The 16498-nt window shown below is 43.7% G+C and overlaps 1 protein-coding gene across 8 annotated transcripts in view; it reads left to right on the forward strand.

Moving 5' to 3' along the window:
* Positions 1-16498, forward strand: part of CTBP1 (C-terminal binding protein 1) — a 2306313-nt gene that overhangs the window by 1453074 nt on the left and 836741 nt on the right. For 2 of the 8 annotated variants that reach the window (XM_085642593.1, XM_085642595.1), the window contains exon 3: positions 7287-7343. The exons of the other annotated variants lie outside the window; for them this stretch is intronic. In XM_085642593.1, the coding sequence (XP_085498719.1) occupies positions 7287-7343 (57 nt within the window). The remainder of the gene's footprint in view (positions 1-7286; positions 7344-16498) is intronic. 8 annotated transcript variants of the gene reach the window in all.

Genomic DNA, 16498 nt, shown 5'->3' on the forward strand with positions numbered 1-16498 from the left:
CGCCCCACTGTTTTCTCGCAGTGCAAGAAGCAAAAACATAAAATGATAATAACTTTTAGTTATTACCATTTTATGGTAGCTTTGCGGGAGGGCGGGGAGGAGTGGAGTGCGCAAAGACTGTTTGGTCGGCCCGCTCCAGACCAAACACAATCCTGCATTGCAGCGTTGTGATTGGCTTAGGGGAGGGAGCCTGGTTGCCTGCTTCCTGTTCCTGACGGAGGCAGGAGAGCAGGAGCTGAGAAGACGCAGGACCAGGCCGCAAGGTAAATTTACATTTTTTTAAAATTAATTATAAAGCCCCCCCATCCTGAACCCCCACGCCCACCCCCCCAAACCATGCTGGCCGCCACTGCATATAGGTTACAAAAGATCTCTGCAGCATGTGCAATTACCCTCTGGGCTATTTCACTATTCTCACTGGGATTGAATCCTCTGATGTGCATGTTCACTTAGATTGCAGGCCGGGCACAGCTATGTCTGCCCAGTGAGCTATCGTGTTGCAATTGGCTCTGTGGCTTGTGGATTGCACACATCTCTGTGGTAGGCAAATTGTCCACATCAACTATATCATTGGGTTTAGAGTCTTTGTACAGTAGGTCGCACACATCTGCTGCACTGGCATTAGACCCGCGAGCTATTCATTTTAGAATGGAGCCAGTCACCAGGTTGCATATAGATCTTTGTGGTAGATGCATTAACTGTATGAACTATGTTGATAGGATTTGAACATGTGGCCTACAAGTTGAGCAAGAATATCTGTGGCAGGAGTGTTAACCCAGTAAACTCGAACTGGAACTTAAGTCTGCAGACCTCTGCAGAGTGGGTTAGATCCATAAAATATATGACTGTTGCTAGAGCCAGTAACTTGCAAGAACCTGTGAGTGGTAGGGAGTTTTCTACGGTAGCAGTATGCGCCAACCAACTGTGTTCCTGGGGTTTGAACCTACGACTTGAAGGTTGCATGTAGCTTTGTGTGGCAAGTGCATTAACGCAGTGAACTGTCTCATTGGGATTCGAGCCTTTGATTTGCGGGTTGCATATTGTTCTCTGCAGCTGGTGCATGAACCAGGCTGGGTTCTAGATTTGGCGTGTTCCAGATTTGGTGTGTTCCAGATGGAGGGAGTCGGGTAGATTTTCATAGGCGCCAGTAGTCTTCAGGCCAGCAGCAGCGTGTTGTGTCTACAGGTCCTATCCCTTTTAGCCTATAATTCTTGTGTAATTGGCTTTGTCAATATTTATTTAGCCATGTTGGACAGCAATACAGCTGCTTTGCAACTGTCTGAAAGTATAAGAAAACAAGCATTTGCAATGCAATCAGTCTCGCATTTACGCAAGTTTAAGCTATTGGCATTGTAAATGACAATGCCTTTTATTTATGTTTTAAATACGAAAACAAAAATAAAAGGCATTGTTATTTGGAGTGTCAATAGCTCAAAATCGTGTAAATGCGAGACCTATTGCATTGCAAATGCTTGTTTTAGGACTTGTGCCCTGTGTGCCTCTAAGAAAATCAGGTCGACTCTATGGTGCTTCCTGGTCTGGATGGCGAAGATGCTTCCGCCATCCGTTCTTGAAAGCAGCCCCATTCAGTGGGTTCTCGCGGGATTTCCCAAGTAAGCGGTCCAGGCCTGATACCAAGAGCAGGTGTCACGAGTGCTAGCAGTGGTCGTATCTTAAATTCACTTTTGGTTGCAGGCCTTAAACTGCTGTCACTATTGACTAAAACAAAAACACTCATTACACATGTTCTAGGTTAGTGCTCGCGTTCTGGACTTTAAGAAAACGTTTATATTATGCACACACAGGGAAACAGTTTCCGATTCAAAGATACGAATAAAAAACCTGTTCTTGCTTGCACGACTTAAAAAAAAAAAATCCTTCTTTAAATCATACCACGAAAAAATAATTATGAAGCCTCTCGTTTACAGTTGCTTGGAGGACGTCGCGGAAAATACATTAGTCCATGAGCCGCCTAAGAGCCGTAAGCAAGAATCCACCCTCCCCTCACTCGACGGTCAACAGGTATGGCGCAATGGTTTGCTGAGCCAGGAAGCCTCGGAATGCCACGTAGCAGCAGGATGACGTGAAAGCTGATGTGGCGGCCTGCCACACCAACCAAGCCAATGGCACGGAGGAACAGGTTTCAACATCGGTTGTCGCCAAAAAGAAACTGAAATATAGGGGTCTGCGGGTAAATGAAGGCGCAATGTTCCACAAGTCTAAACAAGCGGTGTGCGTGCGCACTGCAAGGAATGTCCGGTATGCAGCTGGCACCCGAGCTCCATAGGCCAGGGGAGAGAGAAGGCGGAACATATACCCGCCTTTGGCCAATTGCGTGCTGTCTTTATTAGATAGACGCACGCAAAGGCCAATAGCGTGTGAGCCAAAAGAAAAGCACCCGCACGAGCGTCTGCTCCGACATAAAAGTCCTTACTAAAAGCCTCGCAGTGCAGCGCATGCGTGATGGCTCAGGCGAGACCTAAAAAGTGCTATGGCGTAGCCCGCGTTGAGCGCATTAGAACCCTCATTTTTGTTTTTACTTTCACCCATATTGCCCAGCAGCCATGCTGCTGTACAACATGGTTAAAAAAATTGAAAATACAATAGATCTCGAAGCGGCAAAACCTATTGGCTTTGCCAAAGCATGTTGTGTTTGGTTCTCCTCTGGAGCATAGCCTCTTTAACATGCTTTTGATTAGCTGACCTGTATCTTCCTACATCTCAGTTTTAGGGAACTACTTTTTTATTTTTTAGTAAGTATTCCTTGAGAGTGCATTTGTTTTCCAGCTCTCTCCCTCATGCCTGCCTAATAGCTTTTGCATGCTCTGTGATGCTCACTCCCTTGTATCCTGTTTTTCCCATCCGTTACCCCTTCCCATGCTCCTGGCTTTATTTTTATTTTATTCGCCACTCCCTCCCTTTTCCTTCCACCTTGTCACTCCCCAACCAGCCCTCGCAATCAGTTTAACAATAGTGTTTTTTTCACATTTCTTTGAGGGCTCGGCGGCTCCCATTTGCTGCCATGCCACCCTGTTTGCTGAAATGCACTTTACTTCAATTTCAAATATAGTTTTCCCATACACCATGCCAAGTGGCATCTACCATGTTGGATCGATAAAAGAAAATTATTAAAATGTCACTTGCATCATTCATTAGGGGCAAGCATGCGCGGTGGTGCATGCTCGTATACATCATCCTGCAAGCTCTCACCTGCTGAATGATGCAGGCACCAATAGCATTATTGTAAGTACTTACTTTTCACATCATGACACATTTTCTTTTATTTTTTTTATGCATTTATTTTTTTATTTTGATGCTGCACAGCACTTGGTAAAAATCTGTTTGCTTTTTACTGATGCTTTACACCATCTTCAAAAAGCATTGGCAAGACCAATAGGTCCCAAAGGCAAGATTTATTGATTTTGACAATCCAGTTTATCTCATCCGGTTTTTGAAAGCTACTTTCTTTTAACTGTCCCTATCATTAAACATGGATGAAGATTTGCCATAAACTGTGCTAGCAGTAACTAAGGTAACACTACACACTCTTCAACCCACACCCTTACCTAATGACGTAACTAGTTTGAGACCTTGTCCCAACCTCAGCCCGTCATTAGCCGTATATTTGTTGTACAGGCTTAGGGAAATGGCAAGGACTCTTAAAACCCTGGGAATCATCAGCAATATCCGTCATTGGTCCTCCTCCTCCTACCATTCCAGAAGACACCAGTTTGTTCACATGGGCACCAAGGGATCCTTGTCACCTGCAGAGTCCCTCAGGGCTCCATCCTCTCCCCTGCAATCTTCAACCTCTAAATGGTACCTCTCAGTGCTCTCTTCACAGATAACAGCATCAAGATTCCCCAATATGCCAGTCACACAACTCTACTTTAAAGTCTTCTCTGGTTCAGTCTGCCATCCCCTCAGTCACCCAGACCAGGATGTCCAGCTCCTACTTTAAGCTCAGCCAAACCAAGATCTAATTTCTGTTGTTTGTCAAGAACAACAAACAAGAAACCTTATAAACCTAGCTCAATGACATGAAACTTGATTGCTTCAAACTCTTTCACTGGATGCCAAGTCACTTGGATTCACACTGGATACCCAACCTCACACTCAAGGAACACACTACCAAAAAACAGATGTCCTGTTGCTAGCTTTCATTTCTATAGAAAGTGGAACCGTTTCTTCCAGAAAGCGGCTTCAGAACTGATGTTGTAGCCCTCGTATACTCTCATCTGGATGGTGTTCACACCATGCTCTGTAGCCTCCCATACTTCAAAATAATATCACTTAAGAGGGTCATCCAACACGCAGCAGCATAGCTCATTCAGAGCTGAAAAAACATGATCACCCCAGTGTTTAACTTGTAATAAAACACATGCCAGGGCCTGTGACAATTCAGACTTATTCCAGGCCCCCAAAACTATAAAAATGGCTTGGGTGGCAGGTATTGGTTGTTTTTAATATATATTAAAGTAATAACCTCGTGTGTTGATCTGATAATCTCTAAATTACACAAACAGTGCCACTATGTGGCAGACTGTCATAAGTGCTGGTATTGATAATTAAGTGCCAGTGTTGACCACCAGAACCCACCTACTCAAATTAAGCCCTGAATCACCCACATCCTGAAGGAACTTCATTAGCTCCCCTAACTGGCCTGCACCTCTTCAAAGCCAGTTGCATCCTTTACAGCCATCTCAATCAGAACTCGCTTATCTTACAAACAAGCTCACCATTTTGATGGTTCTTGTCTCACCTCCCCAGGACACCGTCAGACTAAGAAGTGTATAAAAGAAAGCAAAAGGCATTTTCTATCTGTGAATTCAGGATCTGGAACAACATTCCGATATCCATCAGGAGCAGCCCGAATGCTGATTTAATTTAGGAATGAGTTGAAGACGTAACTCTTTAAAGAATACTTTGTTACAGTGCATTACTAGTCCACGGACATGTTACTGCTCTCATTCACTTTATGCTTATTTGTCGCCCTGTCCTTTGCTTTGCTGCCTTTTGGTTAGGTTCATGCTATAGAAACACTACATACATCCCATACATACCTTTTTAATTCTATTTCTGCTGCTTCCTTCATAAGCTATTAAGATGCATAGAAAGTTCAAGCTAGGGATAATTGGTCTGCATAGGTTAAATATCGACTAGCTGACGTAATTTACATACAAAACAGTCTACAAACGCAGAAGTTATTTCCTATACCTTCCCCACGTTCTGATTGCAGTTTGGGGTGGTATATTATGGATGTGCTGAACTCTACTCCTGCACAGGTTTTGCAGCATAAGATGAGCGACTCATCATGGTTCAGCCTTTCATTGCTTTTCGAAAGGTATGCTGCTTTTCAAATCAAACAAGATATGGCAAATGCACAGCATGACTGAAAGAGCGTGGCTTCTGAGTAACTTCTTGTAGGCAGAGACTTCGACAAATATGGCCTTTCACCCTACTGAGTGAAGTACGGCCTTGGAAAATGTTCTCACCAAGGGTTTGCTTGTGAATTTGTGAAGCAAAGCCAAAAGAGCTGTTCTGAAAGGGGTAGTATCTAGAATGGTTCACAGCTGTGATGTAGACAATGTTGTAGTCCATTGAGTACTACTGGGAAGTCTTAGCCCTTATAACTTTAGCTGTTGTAGAAAAGAAAAAAATAATCTCAGTGCCATGGGTGGAATCAAGACACGTGGGCTCTAAGCAAAAAAGACGGGTCTAATTGCAGTATAATCCATTTTTCAGATATAACACTAACAAAATGGCAAAATGTATGGTTTGATAAAATGTCATTTTGATCACTAGACTATGCCTGAAATATAAATGTTTAAATTGGTAACCTATGTGTTAAGCACACATTCACCCTTAGGTCCCTTGGGGTTGACATAGCAATTGCGCATTATTACCCAACTCAATAGTACTCACTTTTATGAACCTTGAAAAGGTGAAAGGCTGAGTGGACCTGCTGAGATTCAAACTAGTGTCCATCGGGTAAAACATAGATTCTTTGAGTGGATGTGATGCATTGGTCAACTGACCCACCACACCCGGCTGCACAGTGTTAAAATAAGTTTTATTTTTATTTTTTTATTTTATTCAACCAAGCAATCAGCACAAGGAAATGCATACATGGTATATGAAGGAGATTAGACATCAAATTGTTACAGATGCAACCGTTCTCAACAAGGCCTCTCCCCCCTCCCTTCCCTGGCACAATGTAACAAGCATTGGCATAGCCAATAGGTCTCCCCTTTGGGACCTTATAAGTGTTTAGTTATCCAGCACAATATCCTTGGTGCAACAACATCACCTGTTGCATGGCTAAACACTTATAAGGTCCCAAATGCGAGACCTATTGGCTATGCCAATGGTTGTTTACTATGTTGCTGGTAGCGATGCTGCTGACTCTTTGCTTTGAGTTAAATCACGGAGAGCAGCAACCGGCATTAGCAGCAGCAACGTGGCTGGAAGAAGGAGGCGCGAGGCAGGGATGGCGCCTGGGTGCAGAGGCAAGGACAAAACAGCGACAGCCAGGCCAGCTCTGGAGTTTCAGTGCTTTGACAGTTTAAGCTATTGGCTAACCCTATAGCTGTACAGCAGAAAATCCACAGTGATTGTGATTTTCTGTGGGGGAGATCCGAGGTGGTAAAAGGGTGAAAGATGATGTCCTCACAATGAATGGTAAGAATACATTGTTTATAGGGAATAGTTGTTCACGGGACCCCTGGGTTTTCACAACAAGCAACAACTGATGTGAAGTCTCTTTCACAAATCAAATTCCCACATACATCTTGTTTTTATTTCAATAAAAGACAGCTAGAGGAAAACAAAATGTGAAATGGAATCATAGAAGAGAAACATCTCAAAGGGGTAGAAGTTAAGTGGGGTCCTTTTAAGTGGCTTCAGGTATGGAGCTGCAGTAGACATTGATAGTTATGGACAGGGTGTTTTTTTCGATACTATCTTACGTGGATGCATCTAAGGTGCTTGTCCCATCTGTCAGGACTGTAATCCATATTCTTGGTGCATAGCGACAGAATGCTTATTTTATTTATTTATTTATTTATTTATTCTTGTTCTAATGGGTTTCAAGCCTATGTCAAGTCTGCATGTATTGCACTGGCACCAGGAGATCTTCATTTTGTCTTTTATGTAGGGTGGAGTAAGGTGGGTGACTGCCTTATAGATTATGCAACCGGTTTTGAAGATGTGGCCTAGTGTGGAAAACGTGTAAAATCCCTAAAGCTACAGTGTGAGCCTGTCATGTTTTTTCAATTCCTTGATAGGTTATGGCCCGAGCTCGTGCCTGAGATGCTGGTGCGCAGAATATTGCTGCTATTCAGGTGAGACCAGTGTTTGAGTAAAAAACTCACAGAATCTGGCTTCACTCAGTCTGTAAAAAAGTGTCAGTGTGATAACTGTGAGCCTTGCGGCCGTTTGTGATTTCTCGTGTGAAGGCGTCCAAGTTCATTACTTTGAGCAGTGGTGGCTGCCAACTTCGGCGAGTGGAGGGCGGGCAAATGGGTGGTGGGTGAGTTGTTCCATAAAATCAACACAATTAAGTAAATAAAATAAAAATGTACTTACCATGGTTGCTGCTTTTGCGTCGTCCTCGCTTCGGTCTTCTTCCCTTGTAATCCCAGGGCCCCGGCGAACTCTCTTCACCAATCCTGGTGCTGCTCTCAAAGCGTCAGAGCAGCACCAGGATTGGTAGGAGCAGCCTCTGTCGGCGCTCAGGCTTTTGCTTTCTCTAACCCAGCTGTCTTAAGCGATACTGCTGGCCAAACAGACATGGGCACTTTGAACAAGTGCAAAACGCAGCCCGACAAGGTTGCTATTCATCAACGATCCCTGCCCCCGTTGAGGCATTCCATTCAGGATAGGGTGACGAAAAATAAAATGGTGATGAATTAATTCATTGCCATTTTATTTTTCCATCTCTGGGGACATTTCAGTGGGGCGTTTCCCCTCCGCAATAACGGAGGAGCGGCCCCTGACTTTGAACCATTCTTGTACCTCCTGTTGAGAATCAGGGCGAACTCTATTTTCACTATGAAAATCCAGAACGTACAAACTAATTCCATAGCCTTCTCCCCTATATTTTGTAAATATGTGTCCTTCGATGCTAATTATAGTCATTAAACAAAGTCAATGGTCCCTTTCATTGATAATATGGTTTCTAGCTTTGCATTTCCTTACAGATTGAAAAAGTGTAGAATAATCTTCCAATCACAAGGAAAATAACCTATTGCAACTGGGTTCTGCATCAGTTAATCGCTTTGTGATTTTTTTTTTTTTTTTAAACTAAAGCTACTTTTTCAACTAAATATTATCATTTTATTCCTTATCCACTTCACCAACTTGCATTTCTAATAGATTTGCCAAGTGATTTGCTAAAGGATTTTAAAACGTTTACTCTGTCCTTCCTAATCTCAGATTAATTATAACGCAATTTAGCACTAACATAGTTATGTTGAACGTACATTACAAATTTTTCCCAGAACATCCCTGTAGGAAGTCAGACTTTTATTTCTAATCTGATTAATATTTTTTGAATATTCTAGTGTGCAAGTGCTCTTTATTATTTGAACTAGAGCCATCAGCAGTGACCTAATACTCTTTTATGTTGGTGTTGGAGATTTGCACCTTTTTCAACGAACTCTGGAATTGAGCCTACACTTTCCGTGACATGAATCCTCGGTACATCATTTTGAATATTTATTCTTTCTGTTCTGTTTACTGAATTTTCTTCATAGATTTGCATATTGACTGTAAGAAATTGGGTTACTAGTTGAGGGCGGTGGAATCCTACTCAAGCAGCAGCCACAATTTGTGTCGGGGTGAAACACAGGCAAACGTTAAATTAACCTGTATTTCACCCGCTGTTACCTTGCACAAAAGCACTCCGGCTTAGACTCCATGTGTATAGAATGTATGCAGCACTTCAAACAGAAATAAAGTGAAAACACAACACGAGAAAAATCCCACACCAATTTAGAAAACTAGAGTAAAATGTAATGCAGGGTTCAAGGTGGTTGTATTATTTTTTATCCTTCAGGCGCTGATCAGGAGGCCAGTCAAGAAGCCCTTGACTCTGGTGGTCCTGGGTTCAAGTTGCAAGTCCAGTCCTTCTCATTCAAGCAGCAGAGTATCAGTCCTTCATGCAGCAGAACAGCACAGCAGTCCGTCCTCCTCCTCAGTCTTCCACCAGTCCAGAAGTGTCCTGAAGAGTTGAGTCTGAGGGTCCAATATTTATACTACTAGAGTCCTTCCCCTACAGAGGTATTTGGAATATCTTGCCTCTCAATCCTGGCCAAAGTGATACCAAAAGGGATGATGGACAGGATGTTTGAGCAAATCAAACACTCACCCCCAGTCAACTGATCTGGGTTTAACCCACCATCATTCTTTAGCTCACTCCACCACCCCAGTTCAGACATGGCCATATGCAAATCAGTCTAACCCTGTGCCTCATGGGAACAGTCCAGCCCGAACTGCCAAGACTTGTCTTCCCTGGACCGGAAACAAGCATCCTGGGACCGGTTTCGGGTTCATAACCCTCATCAGCCAGGCTATCTTGAATCCAGTGGCAAAGTGAGCAAGGGACCCACGTCTGGGCATACCCTGCTAACTTAGGGCGAACAGAGCGATACCGAAAGGGATGATGGCCAGCTTGTCTGGAGAAACAAAAGACTAGTGTGAATCCCTTTGTGAGTGTGCTGAGGCAGAGTCTTTGTGATGTGCAAGTGTGGTAGGTGACTGCTCTTCCCCTCTCTAAAGTCAGAGATGGCCCATCCTTCCAACACCCATTCCGTCTTTGTCCCACTTTCTGGGAGCACTACACAAAGACCAACTGCCAGCCACACCTCTCAGGATATAGACACAAAATGGTTGAGACAAAAAAATAGTCAACTTTTTAAAAGGGCAATTTTCTGAATTGTGATTTAAATTCAAACTAAATAGGGTTTTCAATTACAATTCTTTAGAGACCAAACAAGCTGTTCCTACCTGTAGGTAACCCTATCTTATCCTATGGGACAAGCAGGCCTTGCCTTTATTTTGCCAGGTTGAAATGGCAGTTTAAAACTGCACACACTAGCTGCAATGGCAGCTGGAGACCTGTTTTAAAAGGCCACTAAATTGGGTAGTACAAAACGTGCTGCTGGACCAATAGTAGCATTTAATTCAACCCCTGAGTAAATATAGTTCTACTTGAGCAGGGACTTGCAAGTAAATTATATGTGCCAGTTGGGTCTAAACCAATTTTACCATGTTCTAGAGAGAGAGCACAAGCACTTAGGACGCTGCACAGTTTTCTACTGCTAACCAGTGCCAAGGCCAGCAAAAATGAAGTCAGCAACAGGAGGATTGAAGGCAAAAGGTTTGGGGATGACCATCCCGAGAGGGCCGAGTCCAACACTGACCTATTACCATATGTTTACTGAATTCTGACACATTTATTCTTCTCTTTTAATTTCCCCAATGATGAGCACAATTTAATTCTGTGTCCGGGCCAAAGGTGAGGATTAGGCTTAACTTTCTCCACTTATTCATACCATCAGCCATCAAGCGTTATGTAGATCAATTCCCATAAGTCCTTGGGAAATGAAACAAAAAACAGTACATCTAATCCAGGCACTGCAGACCCTCTCAACATTCTCTGGAGACTCTCTATTCCCTTCGCTGATCCAGCAGTCTCAGATAAATGTTTTTCTTACCTCTGCACTTCTAATGTCTTTGCTATGATGTTTAGCAACTAAAGCGAGTGTTGAGTAATATATTTTCCACTGGGAAGTGTGCTTCTAAGGGTAATTGTTTATAATTGCTTGTTTTCACTAATTTGGAAAGTTCTTGCTCCTTTGCAGCCGCCTCACTAGGTGCTAGGCTCTTGTGCACAGTGCGGTCATCCAGCCGCTAGGGAGCTCATGCACATTTGTCATCGCGCTTCGTGTGCTCTACCTCCTGGCAGCCAGCGCGTCAGTTTCACTGGTTCCATTTCAAAGGGTGAAGTTCTTGTACGGCAGCTGTTGACTTATTGGCACAGTTCTAAAACCATTATCAGGGCCACCACATGGAACTAAACACCCAAGCTGCTGGTAAGGACAGTCTCGAACAAGGTATTCTTTGGGACACATCACAGGTGGCTAGAGACATACTTTGCCCTATATACCCAAGGGAGAATGGTCTCAAGGCCCTAATAACGCCTGAATTCTAGGTAAAAAAAAAAAATATATATATATATTTTTTCTCCTTGGGCTTGCCCCAGAATTCTATTTGCCCCCCTATCTTTCTGGATCTACTAACAACCTTCTTAATAATATGGAGGACTCTGAAGAGTATATTGCGGAGGAAAACCTTACCTCCCAATTGATGATCAATTCGGCCAGGTTATGGATGCCTCTATTTTTAAGGCAGTATCCCAAGTGGTGGCGCAGAGGGAAGACACTTCTGAGCCTCTGGCCCCCAAACCTCCAGGGCAGCTGATGGGACTGTCCCCTGAAAATAAGTACGCAGACGACCCTTGGGTCGACTTTGATGCCTTTGCACGCCTTAAGAAGGTCTTCATGGAGTCTCAACCCCTCTCTATGGATTCTCAGATCCTAAATACCTCGGGAGCTAACCCCCACACCCCCACAGATCTTGTAGATGGAGAGGACTCTCCCAACACCTCAGATGGGGATGGTGATCTTACCAGACCATGGCATCGATCCGGTAATCCCTTGTCAGCTGAGCAGATGCTGCTCCCAAAGGCCCAGATGCCAACATATTGGATGGACCCCGATGACTTTTTACATCCGCGTTCTGCGGAATGATCTCCAGCACCTAAGGTAGCCTCCTAGATAGCAGGCCGGTTGCACAAACCGGTAGACAAAGAAGTATGGAGTAGTCTCAGGGCTGTGTCCCAGACCATACTTAGAGGGCCAAGGGGCCCTCACTCTCAAGATAGATACCAAGATGGCTACTTTCCTAGCAAAGTCTGTCAGGGATCCAAAGAAGTGAATAGATCACTTCTGGCATTCTTTCCAGGGTAAGTCTCTGGATGTGGCAGGACCGCTATCCAAGATTCTGGATATGGCCGAAGATGCTAAGGCATATGTATTCCTGGTCTCCCCGGAAGCCCTGTCAAACTGAGCTCAGAGAGCCATCATTTTTCTGGCAAATAACAGGTGTGCGATTTCTACCGAACGGCCTAGATCACTCTCAATTAAAATAGATTCAAAACTGGGGAAGTTATCCACATCAGACCCAGTGGAATAGCTCAGGGAAGTCTCTTTGGGGCCCATTCATCCATTAATTGGGCATATTCGTAAATACATTTAGTTCTCTAGCTAAAGCCCAAACATCCATTAAGAGTATTTTTACACCCCGTGTTTTTGTTGGAGCCAGTCATGGTAGGGAGCTCTCGACCGGCCACACCCTCCACCAAGCCTCCTCTAGGGCTTCTACCTCCCACCGAGGACAGTGGGTGGTTAAGTAATTCAGCAATTTTATCCAACCAGGAGCTATCCCCTCACCAGGGAGTAAGAGGCTGTGCCAGAGGCAATGCCACCTCCAATAATTCCCAAGGTGAGTGTACAAAATTCCAAGGGGATCAAACTTGGGGGCACGTTGGTGGACTTTTTGCTCTATTGGGAGGCTCTTTCCTCAGATACTTGGGTTCTACAGAACGTCAGGGGGTTTCCAAAGTCAATTCTACAGTTCTCCCTCTCAGTTGCAAAGACCTAAACCTCTGTTTTTTTTCTCTGGAACAAACAGAGTTGGTAGACCTAGAGATTGCTCAGCTCTTGTAGAAAAGCATGATTGTCCCAACCATTTCACATCCATGTGGTTTCCTCCGCAACCATTTTCTGGTGGAAAACAGGGATGGAGGTCAACGCCCCGTCATAAGTCTTAGAGAATGCAGCGAGTGGTTGGTTTATCGCCACTTCAAGATGGAGGGTATCCATCTTTTCAGAGACTTATTGCACGTAAACAACTGAATGGTCCGCTTGGACTTTGAAGACGCCTACCTTATGATCGCCATCTGTCCCCCTCACAGACCTTTCCTGCAGTTCCAATGGAAATCACAGATAACCTAATTCACTTCCCTTGTTTTCAGCCTATAATGCGTTCCGTGGTGCTTCACCAGGATATTGAAACAGATTGTCGAACATTTGAGAACTTGAGTTATCGGACTGATCGTCTATCTAGACAATATTGTTATCATGAACTAATGCCCAGGACATCTGTCCAATCACCTACAGATGACTATTGATCTTTGTGGTCAACAAGACGTCTTCTCTGATTCCATCCCAGGCCTTGCAAATTCTGGGGTTTATGGTGGACTCTGTCAAAGCCACTTGAGTCTTCCATCTGGCAAGCTTACCAAAATAAAGCACAAGCTCAGGAAAACTCCAGACCTTCGATTTCTCTGTGCAAGCTGGCCAGCATCATAGTTCTCTCATCCTCAGTACAGGCCATTTTTCCAGGCCCCCTCCACTATTGGGCATTATTTTATTTTTTTTATTTTATTTTACAGAGTTTTATATATCGCAAACGTGACCCGAATCGGGTATCAGAGCGCTTTACATAGCACCAGTTGCATTACATGAGGACACATTAATTTTTGTTAGGCACAGGGAGATTAAGTGATTTGCCCAGAATCACAAGATGTTCAGCGTCATTGCCGAGGCTCGAACCCAGTTCCCCAGATTCGAAGTCGACTGCCCTAGCTGTTAGGCCAACTCCTCTCTACTTTTACAATGTCTAAACGTTTTTTATCTAAAACGGTGTCTCAGATATTTCCAATCCATTCATCTCTCGGTAGAGCGAAAGAGGAACGGCAGTGGTGTGTTTCCCATATAGAAGCCTGGAATGGCCAAGCAATTTTTGACTCCTAACCCAGTCTCGTAATAGAATCTGATGCTAGTGGCTCGGGTTGGGGAGCACGCTGTGGGGAGATCTCCACAGGAGGAAAATGGTCGTCGGCATAACAAGCCCTTCACGTAAACTGTCTGGAATTAATGGCAGGTTCCTTTGTGAAATGTTAGACCAAAGACAAGGTCCAATGCTGTGTCCGTCTCAAGATGGACAATGTAGCAGCGGTTCGTTATGTCAACCATCTAGAGGGAATGAGATCACAGACCCTTTCGGATTTGGCTTGAACATTTTGGAACTATTACATGAGCAACCAGATTTTGATCTTAGCATAATATCTTCTGGGGAAATCCAATCGGGTGGCAGATTGACATTCCCGGCATTGGCAGGATGTCCGTCTATGCAAACTGCACCCATGGGTGTTTCAAGAGATTCTTTACAGGTGGGGTTCCTTCACAATATATATGTTTGCCTCATGACTGGATCATCAGTCGGACAGACACTGCAGTTGGCGGCCAAATCCCAGTGCATCGTCGACTAATGCGTTTCTTCAGGATTGGAGCACGAAAGAGGGTTTGCGTTCCCACTATTTGTGATGATCATGATATTATCCACACATGTTCAGAGACAGTGGGCGGATCTGGTGGTGATCATCCCAGTTTGGAGGTCTCCAATCTGGTTTCCAGTTTGGATTGAACTTTCTTGAGATTTTCCAATCCCTCTACCCCCGTTTCTGGATCTCCTCCGGGATTCCCAAGGGAATCTTCATCACCTGGTCCTAGCAGGCTCTCTTTGCCCCCTGTCGTGGAGGATTACCAGGAACATTGGAAAGTGCCAGGCATTTCACGAGAGGTTGCCTCATTAGTCGCCAAAGCCTGGGCAGATACCACGAATAAAAGATACCTCTCCGCCTGTTCTCGATGGTTGGGTTGGTATCACCAACGCCAACTGGATCACTTTGGGGCAGACGTGCACATTCTTAATTTTCTGGCTGCCTTCGCTCTGGAGGGTTTGACTTCTAGGTCAATTAATGCATTTCAGTTGGCTATTTCAGCTGGCTTTTCAATGACAAATGGTCACCCAGGTGGGGAAAATCCCTTGGTTTGCAAACTCATGCCGGATATTAGGGTATCAGTTCCTCCCGGACCCAGATACTCTACACTATGGGACCTTAACAAGGCTCTTTGTCATTAAAGTCATGGCCCTCAAATACGCATCTGTCAAGGAAACCGATGCCGGCAAAATTAGCCACCTTGTTGTGTTTGATTTCCTGCTGAAGAGTCTCGGATGTGAGATCACTAGATGTAACCGGTAGTGTATTCACCCCTGATGGGGTAACTTTTCACATTTCCAGACGAACAAAAAGTAATAACAAATTATCATACCCAGCGTTTCCAGATGTTCTTAGGCTATGCATTCTTAAAGCGATAAAGGCTTATGAGGCTATGACAGAAGACCTTCTCCCTCAGAGTGAAAGACCACTATTAATTGCTCTCACCAATAATCACAAAGCGGTTTCTCCCCTTACTATTGCCTGGCTCATCAGATGGACTATGCAAGAAGCTGGTATTGATATTTCTCAGTTCGGGGCTCATTCTGTGAGAGGGGCAAAAGCCTCCAAAGCTATTTTATTTGTTGCTAGATTGGAGGACATTCTAAATGCAGCAGACTGTGCCTCAGATTCGACTTTTAAGAGATTTTACTTCAAACCAGTTTCAAATCTGTCAACTTTAGTGGTGGAAAAGCTTTAAACTAGCCTAATCCTCACCTCTGGTCCTGACATAGAATGAAAACTTTCCTAGCTCTCATAGCGGAAAGTTTCTGTTCTATTAAGGACATGAAGGCAAGGAATAGTCCACACTTTTTTTCTTTTTCTGACTGTATGCCCACTGATGAGATGTTATGGCATAATACGAAATGTTCAGTTAATGGGTCTATACTTCCATGAAAATGATGAGTAGTTGGTGATTTCTTGTCTTGATAGAAATATCTGAATTCTAAGTTTTCCCGCACTGTTTAATGACTTCGAGATAACGCAGTTGTGGAAATTAAAGCCTTTCGCTATTACTCTGTCTTCTCAGGGACAGATTCAAATAAACAGGAGTGATCCTTGGAGAAATTTGCTATGTTTGCAGAAAGAAAGATGGGGATAGAGAGTCTCCAGAGAATGTTAATAGGTTCTGCAGCACTCGGATTGGATGGACTGTTTACTGTTTCTATTTCCAAGGACTTATGGGAAATGTAGTTTAACTTTGATCTACATAACGTGTGATGGCTGTTGGTATAAATAAAAGAGTTAAACCTAATCCTCGCCTTCGTGTCCGTAATAGAATTGAAACTTTATTACGATATCTAGTAAATTTTTCATTGTCTTCAATTGAAATTTTGTAGTTCTAATGTAGCAATAATGGGCGTCTTTAGCCTTTTGCCAGTGTCTTGTTTTACTGTAACTATGTAATAATGGCACTATGATAGTACACATACAGTGGCAAGTTTTTTGTGTATTTATGTGACTGCTTCTGTCAGTTATTGTCCTCTTTTATAGTGATGCAGATTTAGATCTATTTTAGCAATTGTATTAAAATGTAAAATCTGTACTTAGGACCTATATTCATATGTTGGTGGGGAAGCAAACAGCATA

This window comes from Triturus cristatus, chromosome 2_2 (genome assembly GCF_964204655.1).
Source record: "Triturus cristatus chromosome 2_2, aTriCri1.1, whole genome shotgun sequence".
NCBI lineage: Eukaryota > Metazoa > Chordata > Amphibia > Caudata > Salamandridae > Triturus > Triturus cristatus.